The following is a 13,510-nucleotide window of genomic DNA, read 5'->3' on the forward strand; positions in this document are numbered from 1 at the left end:
TAGATGGCATTACTGCACCAGAGTTGGAAGACTGCTGGTTGGTTGAAGACAACCATCTTAAGGCGTGTAACACCACCTGCTCTCTGAGTGTTGCTATAGTGTTTCATGTGAAAAGTGCCAGAATCTGTCTCTGTGGAGAAAACCTTTTCTTATATATTTGTAAAGTCCATTTATCATTAATTTCAATTTCTGACCTTATTAGATAGAGAACTGGCTTCACTAACATCACTGTCTGTGGGAGCTAGCTGTGTATAAACGGGTTGGTGGGTGTGCTACACTGCAGCTTTGACTTCTGAAGTATTTCAGTGGGATAGCCTATGATAGTGATGCAATGGTAAGACTCTCTTTTCATCACTGTCTGATTCGTGCAAAACATCCCAGAAATTTTAAAAGTTACAATTGCACCACCCCTTCAGCTCCGTTCCCTCTCATGTGTATTGAAGCACACTAAAAACAGATCATAGGCAAATGTGACAACCATTTCCTTTATAGTGAGTGCCAAAGGGCAGGAACAAGATTACCAGCTGGTTGAACCGTCACAGTTGCTGGGAAGAAGTTCATGGACTCAGAATAGCATTCTGTTGAAAGCCTTTCAGCCTATTGACTCTGTGCTAGCTCATTTGAAGAGCAACTCTGTTGTGGATTTGATGTTTCAGTAGTATTTGAGTAATATCGTAAACATATTGTTTGAGTAGGCCTTGCATTCCTTAAATAACTCGTTACAGGTTTTATGTATAAATACGTGAATTGCAAACATCATCATGCTTCTACATGATATGTGTGCATCTCGCTTAAACTCGAAATTAGACCACATTCCAGACTCCCGTGTCCTCCTGTTACAAAACATAATAAACTCCCCTAGTCTTTCTCCATATCCTAACAACCTAATTCCCTTTGGCAAGCTATTACTGGAATGATTTTTAAATATTCTCTGCAGATCATGTTCTCAGTGTTATTTATTTACTGTTATTTTTACTGATTTGCACAGATTGTCATCTTTTGCACATTGGCTGCTGGTCTGACTTTGTTTTTGTGCAGCTTTTCATTTATTCCATTATATTTCTCAGGTCTACTGTGAATCCACGTAAGAAAATGAATCCCAGTGTAGAACATGGTGATATATATGGTAAGTGCTTTGATAATAATTTTACTTTGAACTCTGAATATAGTGGGAATGATTTCAAAAACCCAATTTAATCACGTAAGAAAACATGTTCCCTTGTGCTTTCCCAATTCTTTTGCCTGTCATTGTAAATCTGGGCTTTCTAGCTTTTGCTTCATCAGTTTCCTTTCATTTACTCCATCTGAAGTCTCCAAACGTCTTCATAAAATCCCTGCATGGCTTTCTTTGCTCCAAGGTGATCTATCATAGCTCCTTTAGTGATCCATTCCAGATAATCTCTCCACCGCTTGCTACAAAACTCCCCATTCTTTCTAAAGTTCAGTAGCCAGAAACACTGAGGGGATGAAGTATTTTTAAAACAGTTTTGGCCTGATCTCTTAAATGTTGTACTGTCTTTCCTATAAAGTCTACTGTTCCATGACTGGGTGTATAAGTCATAGCATAGGAGATGACAAACTATGCTGTTGATGGCAACTGAGTTTGGAGTTGTGTGACAATTGGAGAGAGAAGGTCCATACTGTGGGTTAGTAGGCGAGAAGTGGAGTAAGGGCTGCCAGATTCTATTGGGAGGACATGAGTGCAAAATAGCAGCTTCAATCATCAGCAGGGTAGCACCATTGTGCAATTAAGGGAAGACGACTGGAGTAAAGTTCTGGTCACCAACATAGAGGAAAGATATCAATAAGTTTGAAAGAATGAAGAGCAGATTTGCAAGGACTTTGCAGGGACTTGGGTTATAGGGAAAGGTTGAATGGATTAGGACTTTATCCCCTGGAGTGCAGGAGAATAAGGTGAGGTCTTATAGAGGTATACAAAATTATGAAGGGTATAGATAAAATCTCATTTATATCTATAAAAATTGATAAGGCTTTTTCCCCTCAGGTTGAGTGAGACTAGAATGAAGGTCTTTGGCTTAGGATGAAAGGTGAAATATACAAGGGAAATTTGAAGGGCAGCTTCTTTGCTTAGGGCAGTTTGAGTGTGGAATGAGCTGCCAGAAGAAGTGATAATGCGGAATTAACTTTAACATTCCAGAAATCTTTGGATAGGTACATGAGTGGGGGTGGCGTGATGAATATTGTTCAGGTGCAGTTTGATGGGATAGGCAGAGGATTGGGCTGGCATAGACAGGATGGGCTGAGTGGTCTGCTTTGTGTTGTAGTACTCTGTGATTCTAATAGGAAGAAATGTGGAGGCAGGGGTGTAGTAGGTGAAGGCCTGAATGCTGACAGCAAGTATCTGGCAGCCCTCCAAGTCACATTTCCCAGCAATCCCACACCTTGATCAGTCCTAAGACATCATGATCCAAGTTCATTGCACTAGAGAAAGATGCCATAATTTCCTGAAATGGAAATCACATCAGGAGTGCAAAGGTGATTCATCTCTAAAGGGCCCAGATGGATATGGTCATTAGTAAGTTCTACTCTGGGTAAACTAATTTTCAGTTGTATAACACTGTTTAAAAAGTCAAGACAATGTTACCCTTCTTAACTGCTTTATCGACCTATTCAGTTTCTGTTATATTTCTGCACAAACAGCCCTGCTATCACGTCATGCAGCTTCTTTAAACTGCTTCCATATTTATAATTTAGATCCTTATTTTTCTTCCAGAAACCAGCACCACATACTTGAATTTACTAAGTACATTTTCATCAACAGTTACTCACTTCCAAATTTTGTGTCTTTCGTAAAAACTGAAATTTTCAACAACGTATTCTCATCCATGTTATTAATGGATATCAAAAATAGCAATTAGTTTCAAGATTGGTATAACTCTATTCAAACTAAACCAAAGGTTAAAAAAAAGCTCAAAGGTTCATTTATTATCAAAACATGTATCCATATCCAGCGCTGAAATTTGTCTGCTCCAGATAGCCATGAAACAAGAAAAAACATGGAAGTGATTCAGCAAGAAACATCCAACTGACCCCTCCCCACACACAAACAAGAAAGAATGGTATCCCAATCATCAACCCCAAACAACCCCCTCCCCCTCACAAAACAGAAGAGGAACATCAAACCCTGCAAAAAAAAACCCCTCCCCTGCATAAAAAACTAAAAGTACTTCAACCCCTCCCTCCCTTCGCACAACAAAAGAGAAAAGGAACGGGCAATAGAAAACAGTATATCAAACCTGTAAGTTTGAAAAAGTCCAGATTCCATAAAAGCAATAGTCCAATCATTTCGATTTATGACTTTGTTGTCTCTTTTGTCAGAAGAACCTCAATATCATAAAAATCATCTGAAACCCTTCATGGCTTCAGGACATCTGAAAGGACTTTACCACTAAATAAATATATTGTGAAGCGTGATCACTGCTATTTATCACACTGCTGCAAACTTATACAAACAGTTTTGGAAGAAGTAAAGGATTGAGTAATCATAATAATTTTATATAATTCTACATTGTAATACATGTAAATGTATATGGAAAATGAACTGATTCTTGATTCTATTAAGTAGGGATCAATAAGACTCAGTTCTCCACTGTGAGCATTGGACTGACTGACATAATCAAGTTTATGGAGATGACTCAAATCCATAGCCTCTTGCCTCAGAGGCTTCAGTGCCTCTTGGCATTAGAATGGCAAGGTGCATTGACCTTTTGGAAGATGGGTTAGAGAAAGACAGTATAACCTTAATGGCACAGTTCAAAGGAGTTCGCAGGAACAAAGAAATCTTAGACTTCACATGCAAAGATCTTTGAAAGTGGTGGGAGTATTGACAGAAAGAAGCATGTGGGATCTATTCAGAAATAAAGGACTTCAAGTCTGAAAGCCGAGAAATGATGCTGAACCCTTAAAAAGTTCTGGTTGGGCCTAACTAGAGTATTTCATCCATTCTGCAGCAGAAAGGATGCAAAGATCCTTAAGGGAGTGCAGGGCAGTTTTATCAGTGTTTCCGGGAACGAGAGAGTCTAATTAAAAGGATGGACTGGAGGAGCGAGGATTGTTCTGAAGCAAAGGAAGTTCAGGAGATTGCAAGTATAAATAATGTAGATAAAGGACTCCTCCACACATCAGCTAACGAAATAATAGGGGAAAAACATTCAGGGTTGGGACAAGGGGTGGAGGGAATGTATGAAGGAACTTTGTCCTCACTGTCGTTGGCAATGATCTAGAATTCATTGCTTACAAAGTTATTGGAAATGATTGAAGAGTTCAAAATTAACCAGGATCAGCAATTGAAGGAATTAAATTCAGAGCCACAAAGACAGAACAGGACCTATTGGATTGCACTTGTTGGGCTGAATAGCCTCTTCCCATGTCAAAATGATTTAATTGACTCAAACTCTGATGCAGTTCCAGCACAATCTACTGTCGTCCAGGACTAGGAAGCTTGGCTCTGTACCTGCTGTCACCCGCATTTGCCACGTAGATTTTTCCCAGAATGTAGATCACTGCCAGTGCACAGCAGCCGCCCACAATGCAGGAGGAGTTCCGCTCCTTTTCAATCTGTTTGTCCTGCAGCAATGAGAAAAGCCCATTCTTCAGACCATGTGCAACAAGCATACCAGAAACCCCAAGTACTAATCCCCTAACAGCAGATCCCTCTCGAAAGTGTCAGAGCATGCAAGGGACCTTGCCAAATGTTCTTTCCTCATGGTGGCAGGGCACTCTCTCTTATACATTCAGGTATCTCTTCAAGTGTTGCTCATAATTAATAACATCTTTATCATGATATAAAACCAGCTTGCATTTCTATGATATCTTTCATTACCTTAACCAGAGCACTTCATAGAAAATGAAGTTCAGCCATGAGTGCAAAATCGAAGCACAACAGCAAGTTGGTACATGATCAGCTCCAATGAGCAACATTGTATAATGAATAAATGTTCTGGGTTGAGGGTTTGAATCATTAAAATAATTGATCAGGATACCAAGGTCTCTCTAGCAAGGTCTATCAGGATACCTGCTCTCTCTGAATAACATCTGTGTCCCAGTTCCATGTCTTGCCTAGACTTTAGCTCCCTTGACAGTGTGCTACATTCACTAGCCAAGGTGCTGTGAGCTTACCTATAGCTTTGAGGTCTTAAACCTCTAACGATCTGGTTTAGGAGGTAAGGATACAACCAATGAGTAATGATTTTGCTGCTAAACCTGTGATCCAATAAATGCGAGTTAAAATCAGGTAGTTTGGAAGTTTGATTTAACTTTAGATGACTTCAGTAGGCTGTTGCAATGAATAACAATAACTGTTCAGGATGGCTCATTATCAGCTTCTTAGTCAAACATATGGCTTAGGTATTTAGAGTTGGGCATTACGTCGGCAGGTGAAGGACGCAGGATGCTCTGGCATCCTCCCTCAGCTCGTTATGGTACATAGAAGACAATTTTGATTATGTTTCCTAGATTCACACAGATCTGGAAAATTTCAGCACTTTTGTTGCAACTCCATAGCCTGGATCATTTCTTTGGAAGTCAGCCTGATTGACAGATTTGACATTCTGGAGTAAGCACCGGATCAGGAGGACTGCATCGAAACCCTCAGACTTGGAGTGTGATTTTGGAGGGTTTAAAGGACTAAGTGGGAACCATAAGCAAAATGTTTGAGTTGTTGGGGTTCCCAAGCACGGACCATCCATCTACCCACTGTTAGGGGATGAAATTTGACCTCTCAGGCCTCATTAATATTATTTAACATCCTATCTCTTGGGATTGGGTTTGCTGACCAGCCCTAATCTTACTATGATGGCAAAATCCAGAGCTTAAAGGGTTGAGGAAGTGCAAGACATATTCAGCAGGTCAGGCAGCATCTATACAGAGAAAAATGAAGTTACGTTTTCAGATGAATGACTTTTCATCAGAACTGGTAATGTGAAAAATCCAAGCGTATTTAGAATAGTAGAGAGTGATGTGGTGGAGAAAACAAAGGGAACGTTTGCAAAAGGATAAGCTGAACTGTACGAGTAGACTCATTGCTTCTGCCAGCTCTTGTCCCATAGTTACTGTATTTCTTCCTGTCCTAAATATATTTTCCCTCTGTTCCACTTCATGAATCTTTTGATGCCCTCCCTCACTTTGGCAGTGTCCTAGTTGGGACTAAGAAACTATTGACATTTCATCTCCTCATACCTTCATCTCACACCTGGAAGGTTGGAAGGCCCTGTATCTCTTCCCCGACCAGAAGACCAACTATTCCCTGTCCATCACCACACTCATCGCATGGGTGAGCTCATTCTTATTTTAAACAACTTCTCCTTCAACTCCACTCACTTTCTCCAAGCCAAGGGTGTGGCCCTGGAAACCTGCTTTGCCCTAAGCTCGGTTGCCTCTTTGTTGGATATTTGGAATGTCCTTGTTTCAGTCTGACTCTGGCACTCTCTTGTTATGGTAGATGGAAGGTTGTTTTGATGATGTCCCCTAGGCTCACACAAGACTGGAAATTTCTGAATGCTCTCAATTTCAAGGACCTAACCTGATTCTGTACTTCCCCTTCTTGACTTCTACACCAGCCCAGTCTTACATGTTAAAGGGAGACCCTGCGCCACAGCAGGTAACGCTGCTCCCACACAACTCAAATGACCCAGGTTTCATTCTGACCTCTGATGCTGTCTGTGTGGAGTTTGCACACCCTCCCGCTGACCACACTGGTTTCCCACAGGTGTTTGGGTTTCCTCCCATATCCCAAAGATATCTTGGTTGGTAGGCAATTGACGACTGTAAATTAGCTCTAGTGTAGGTGACTGCTTAGATAATCGGGTGTTGGGAGGGTGGAGCTAATGGGCATGTGAGTAGAGAACAGATTGCTGGGAAAGTGTGGGAGAACTGTGGCGAATTGTTCTCAGAGTCAGTATAGTTGAATGGCCTCCTACATTATATGGAAATTTGAAATCTATTCAAGCTTATTGATTCCCATGCACTCTGAACTATCTCATCCGACCCCGTTGCCTACAAGGATTTCTTTTCATTCTTCCAGTTTTGCAGTTTCCATCCTATCTCTTTGGATGATGATCACACCAGTGCCTCCGAGATGTCTTCATTTCTCCTTAAAAATGGTTCTCCCCCTCCCCCCCACCACAGATCAACAGGGTGCTCTGTTTCTGACACTCCTCTCCACCTACAGCCAAAACAAGGATAAGGTACTCGTCATCACTTTCACATTCAACCTCAAAATATTTTGCCACTTCTTACAAGATTCTGTCTGTAGTCTTAGCCTATTCTCCTAATTTGTCTAAGTCCTTCTATAGCCTCCCTACTTCCTCAAAACTTCCTGTCCCTACACCTATCTTTATATCTTCTGCAAACTTTGCAACAAAGCCATCAATTCCATCATTCAAATCATTGACATATAATGTAAAATGAATCAGTCCCAACACAGACCCCATTGGAACTTCATTAGTCACTGGCAGCCAACCAGAAAATGCTCCCTTTATTCCCACTCATTGCCTCCTGCTGATCAGCCACTGCTTTATCCATGCTAGAATCTTTCCTGTAATACCATGGGATCATAGCCTGTTAAGCAGGCTTATGTGTGACACCTTGTCAACGGCCTTCTGAAAATCCAAGTACACAATATCAATTGAATCTCCTTTGTCTATCTTGCTTGTTATTTCTTCAAAGAATTCCAGTAGATTTGTCAGGCAAGATTTTTCTTGAGAAACGCTGCTGACTTTAGCCTATTTTAACACGTGCCTCCAAGTACCTTAAGACCTCATCCTTAATAATCGACTCCAACATCTTCCCAACCACTGAGGTCAGACTCTCTCTTCTATAGTTTCCTTTCTTCTGCCTGTCTTCCTTCTTGAAGACTGGAGTGATATTTGCAATTTTCCAGTCTTCCAGAACCATTCCAGAATCTAGTGATTCTTTAAAGATTATTACTAATGCCTCCACCATCTCTCCTGCCACCTCTTTCAGAACCCTGGAATGTACACCATCTGGTCCAGGTGACTTATCTACCTTCAGCCCTTTCAGTTTCCCAAGAACCTTCTCTCTAGTTATGGTATCTTCATGCACTTCATGTCCCCTAACATCTGGAACTTCCACCATACTGCTAGTGAGGACGGATGCAAAATACTGATTCAGTTCGTCTGCCATTTCCTTGACCTCCATACTACCTCTCCTGCATTGCTTTCCAGCGGTCCAATATCTATTCCTGTCTCTCTTTTACACTTTATGTATCTGAAGAAGCTTTTGTATTTAATATTATTAAATATTAATAGCTAGCTTACTTTTGTATTTCATCTTTGTCTTTTTTAGTATTCCATATTGCATCAATTACTCTTGATATAATCTCCTCCACACTGACAAGCACAAACACAGATTGGGAAGCACCTCCACTCATTCCATGAGGCAACCTCGACCCTTCAGTCAAGTGCCTCTGTCCCTTTTTCATTATGAACTCTGATTTGTTCCTGTACTATTCCAGCGATGCACAATGTAAGCCAAAGGAATGGCACTTTATCATCTCGTTATGCATATTGTGGCCCTCAGCTATTTCAGATAACCAGTTTTTCCTGGTTGTGAGAACTGTTTATCAGCTGGACAAGCTTGGCATTTTCTTCTCTCCAACCCTCCCCCCAATGCAACCGAACATGTGCCTCTATAAGTCTGATAAAGGACCACTAACCTGAAACATCATCACTGTCCCTCTTTGCACACAGTGTTACCTGACTTGCAGAACATTCAGAATATTTTCTGTTTTCATTTCAGGTTTTCAGCATCTGCAATTTTTTGATTCCCATTTAAGGGTTCCTACACATGCTATCAACATCAGCAGATTTAGTCATCTTTGCCCTTTTCCAAAATCCACACTTCCTGAATATTAAAATTCAACAATCCTGCCCTGCCTTCCCCTGCTTAACCAGATTGGTTTTCAGTTTAATTTCTTCAGATCCCAGATAGTTCATAGCTGTTTTGGTATTAGGTATGATACAGTGATGTAACAGGCTAGAGTTTGAACTATATCATATCCAGGTATCTATTGATCAGATATGAGAAGTCATATCCACTGTAATAGCTAATAACTACAATGAGCTTATCAAGAATTTAAACCAATCTGGAACAAAGTTAATATGAAACTACTGGATTATTTTAAAATTCCATCTCATTCATTAGTGGCCTCAGGCAATCTCGAGTGTTAATAACATTGGACCATTTAGAAAGTCATTCCTTTTCACAGTAATTAGGAGTGGAAGCTGTTCCTGTCAGCAATGCAGCTAACCTAATCGAAAAACCCCACTGATCCCAGACATACTCCCTTCTGCTCCCTCCCTTTGAGAAGGTACAAAAGCCTGAAAGTGTGAAGCACCAGGCTCAAGAGAGCTTCTGTCCCTCTGTTATAAAACTATTGAATGGCAATAAGATGGACTCTTGACCTCACAATCTACCTGGTTATGACTCCACCTTATTGGCTGCCTGCACTGAACTTTCTCTGTGTGGCGCTTTATTCTGCATTCTGTTATTGTTTCACCTTGTACTATCTCAATGCACTGTTGTAATGAATTGATTGCATGAATGGATGAAAGACAGGTTTCGCACTGTACCTCAGTACAACTGACAACAACTGACCTGTTTACCATGCCCACAGCTTCCAAACAAAAGCAGGCATTAAATTGTTTTTGCATTCAAGTCTCTGAACCTGGACCTGAATCATCTGTTATCTATCTTATCTGACACTATGACCTCAGTGACGGCCAGAAGATACTTTTGGGAGCTGCTTAGAAAAAGGTAGAGCACCTAAGCTCAAGATGTTACGGTCCCATAGCTCACCATCTGCTTAAAGGCGCTTTCTATTGCACCAATGACCAGGTACTCGTGCGAGATCTCCTTCTCCAGTTGGAACCGTGATTCACTGTCAGTGGGAGGCTCCCAGTCCCCCTGATGTTCTAGGCTCTTTGTGGCGTCTGCCGTTACTGTCTCCGGGTCACTGGAAAGGCAGATCGGTGGCGGTACGCCACAGTCTTTCAGGATATTGACAATGTCACGCAGCTGTTCACAAATGTGGATGTGCAGCAGTCTCGAGGCCATGACAGCAGCTCCGGTACCCGCATGGCCATCAAACAACGCCCAGTAATGAAATGCAATTTCATTGCCTCCCTGGGGGGAGAAAAAACAATGACAGAAACAGAACAACTTAGGCTATACGGCGAAGGTTCCAATCCTCCAGGTTTGCATCTAGGATCTCAACCAATGCCAACAAGTGACATGGACGCTTAACTCACTCGCAGAGTTCATGACGTTCCCACTGCATCACATAACATATAGTTCAGACAATGCTTCATTGCTCACAAGCTACTCTGCACAATTCAGGGCTCGTGACTTTTGGATATTTTTGTTTCTTTTTGTTCTCAGTTATTTAAATCGGGGAACTCAAAGGAGGATGAAAAACCTGCATTCTGGTGAGATCTTTCATAATCTTAAAACCTCACAAAGCACTTGACAACTAATTAAATAAATTCTGAAAGCAGGTTATTATCATGTAGGATGTATTGCAACTAATTTATGCACTTCCGACTTCTCAAAATAATGTCTAGATCTTTTTTTTGTTTGTGGCAATGACAGGTAAATAATGGGCAGCATGCTCAAGAGGGAGTGCTCTTCAATGCAGCACAGTGCGATATTTTACATCCACCAGATAACAGATGGGATCTGGATTTAATATTACAATCAAAAGACTTAATACTGCATGCGAATACACCTGAATTATAGTCTGATGTCCTGGACTAGGCCGCAACTTAATGGGATGTTCTAAATAGCATTAGGCTTTACAGAGATCTGATCCCTGGCATTGTCTGTTTCTCTTCTGTCATCTAGATGATTGTATTGTGATCACTCGAGTTCTCTGTATGACTGGGTATTAGGGGGAACCTCTGGAAATAAACTATTCAGCCTCGAAAGGAGGTCCCAGAGAATCAAATTGTTTGTAAGGTAGGAATACAAGATGAATACAATGGATAAGACAGAAATGACTTTTAAATCAGCACCGTCTACCAGTGAGAAGCACAAGGACAACAAGCACATGGGAATAGCATCATCTGTAAGTTAAATACCTTCTTGACTTGGAAAGATGTCTGGTCTATCTATTATACAGTCTAAGTTCCCAAACTCACTGCTGTTGGATTAGGGTTTAAATTTTTAATTTTCTTCATATTTGCTGATAATGTAAGTGTAATCACTTGTTTGTTTGTAAATACGGTATTCAGTGGATTTTTAGTCATTTGTGATATAGCTGGTTCTGTGGTTTTTTATAGTTTCTTTGTCTGGAGTTGGTGTCACATGAGCGCAAGTCAAACTATCTCAGAGGTGGTTCTCATCAAAATAATTTCTCTCATCTATATAAGCTATTTTTCAGTATAAAGGCAAACATGAAGAAAGATTTTTTGACTTTGTTCAGTTTTTTCTTTGCTCTTTTGTACTTATTGTAGAGCGAGTTAGTTACTGTTACTTCCTTGTTATGAACATCAAATAAAATGGCTGTAAACACAAGATTTATGCTTCATTCTTGACTTCCGAAGGACCTTCTGGACAGCAGCTTCTCCAGATCCAACAGTGCCAAACAGCAGGGTGATTCACCGGGACGGAGGCAGAGCAAGGCAGCAGCTGACCGCCAGCTCAAAGGACGGGAAATATAACCTGGCTTTACCAGCAACACCCACATTGTGGGATTAATTAAAACCGAAGCATGACAACTGGTTCAGGGTCAAGGAGCTAAACTGGTAGGAGGCAAATCAAAAGATCCAATGACAATTGAAATGCCTTTATCTGCTGGAATACGTAATAGATTCAGTTGAGCTTATTTATTTATCTACTGAGATACAGCACAGAATGGGCCCTTCTAGCCCTTTCAGCCATGGTGCCTAGCAACTACCCCCCATAATTTAATCAGGGGACAATTTACAATGACCAATTAACCTACCTACATCTTTGGAATGTGGGAGGAACCCGGAGCACCTGAAGGAAACCCACGTGGTCACAGGGAGAATGTGCAAACGGTGGGAAACGATTTAAGGATTTGTTGGAGAACTGGAATGAGAAGTAGGGGACTGAAGAATCAGACTGGATGGTACAGCTAGACAGGTTGACATCCAACACCATCATTTACCTTGTCACTATCTTCATTGACCGCCTTGGCTCCTTTGCTGTTCTTCTGACTCCTACTCTCCACAACTACTACTTCACGGGTAGCTTGATCTTCATTCAGGGGACTTTTTCCAGCGTTAATCACCCTACAGAACAGAACCATACAGAAGTCATTACTGTGGCCATAAGACACAGAGCAGAATTAGGCTATTTGGCCCATCGAGTCTGCTCTTCCTTTCTATTATCACTGATTTATTATTCCTCTCAACCCCATTCTCCTTCCTTCTCCCTGTAACCTTTGATTCCCTTACCAATCAAGAGCCTATCAACTTCCTTTTTAATTATACCCAACAACTTGGCTTCCACAGCCTTCTCTGGCAATGAATTCCAGATTTATAACCCTCTGGCTAAAGAAATTCATTGTCTCTGTTCATTGCCCTATTCTGAGGTGGTGCCCTCTGGTCTTGGATTCCCTCACTACAGCAAACATCCTCTCCATATCCATTCTATCAGGGGTTTTCAATATTCAATAACTTTCAGTGAGATCCCCCCTCATTCTTCCAAACTCCAGCGAGTACAGTACAGGCCCAGAGCCCTTAAAGCTCCTCATACATTGACCCTTTCATTCCCGAGGTGATTCTTGTGAACTTCCTGTAGGCCCTCTGGTGGCTGTGGCATTCAGTTCACAGTGACTGAGTAGTCTCTGTAGAAGAGAATATATATAAAGCAGTTGGTAGATTTGACAAACAGATTAGCTTGAAGCGACTTAATTGCAGAATGGGTTTGAGAGCCTGATTTCTGATGGAGCAAACTTTACCCTTCATCTGAGCCATTATACCCAGCAAAGATATGGGAATGATTACAATAGCAAATTGGCTGCCATGTTTCCTACTTTATAACAGTGGCCATACTTCAAAAGTTTATTTTATTGGATATGAGATGACCTGTGGTTATGGTGGGCACTCTGTAAGTGCAAGTTATTTCTATCTCAATGAAGAGTTAGTTAATTGCTTTTCTTAGAAACAGATGGGCTTTCATAAACGTTAGCATTTAATGTTTTTAATCTTATTGACAATGTCGCATGAGCAAACATGTCTTGCAGATAAGTTTATTCAGACTGGTATCTAAAGGAAGTGCTTGCTCACACATATCCTGGTGAAAATTAGAAAAGGGCCACTTGAGCTCAAGTCATTTTCTTCTGCTGCAGTTCTGAACTTCTGACACTGTAAACTTTTAATCCACCAGCCATTTAAAAAGATGGCTCCCAGAGGCATTTATTATGATATAACAATATATATATTTGAACTAGACCATATCTGAACATCTCTTTGCACAGAATATGTGCCCCATTTCCAGCTCCAGT

At 41.0% G+C, this 13,510-nt stretch overlaps 1 protein-coding gene across 3 annotated transcripts in view; it reads right to left on the reverse strand.

The window, feature by feature from the left end:
• Nucleotides 1-13,510, reverse strand: part of LOC132381100 (protein phosphatase 1H-like) — a 51,444-nt gene that overhangs the window by 21,016 nt on the left and 16,918 nt on the right. For 2 of the 3 annotated variants that reach the window (XM_059950309.1, XM_059950310.1), the window contains exons 2-4: nucleotides 12,170-12,293; nucleotides 9,838-10,164; nucleotides 4,475-4,587 (exon numbers count right to left, since the gene is read on the reverse strand). In XM_059950309.1, the coding sequence (XP_059806292.1) occupies nucleotides 4,475-4,587; nucleotides 9,838-10,164; nucleotides 12,170-12,293 (564 nt within the window). The remainder of the gene's footprint in view (nucleotides 1-4,474; nucleotides 4,588-9,837; nucleotides 10,165-12,169; nucleotides 12,294-13,510) is intronic. The other variant, XM_059950311.1, reaches the window with a different exon arrangement.

Source organism: Hypanus sabinus, chromosome 25 (assembly GCF_030144855.1).
Source record: "Hypanus sabinus isolate sHypSab1 chromosome 25, sHypSab1.hap1, whole genome shotgun sequence".
Classification (NCBI taxonomy): domain Eukaryota; kingdom Metazoa; phylum Chordata; class Chondrichthyes; order Myliobatiformes; family Dasyatidae; genus Hypanus; species Hypanus sabinus.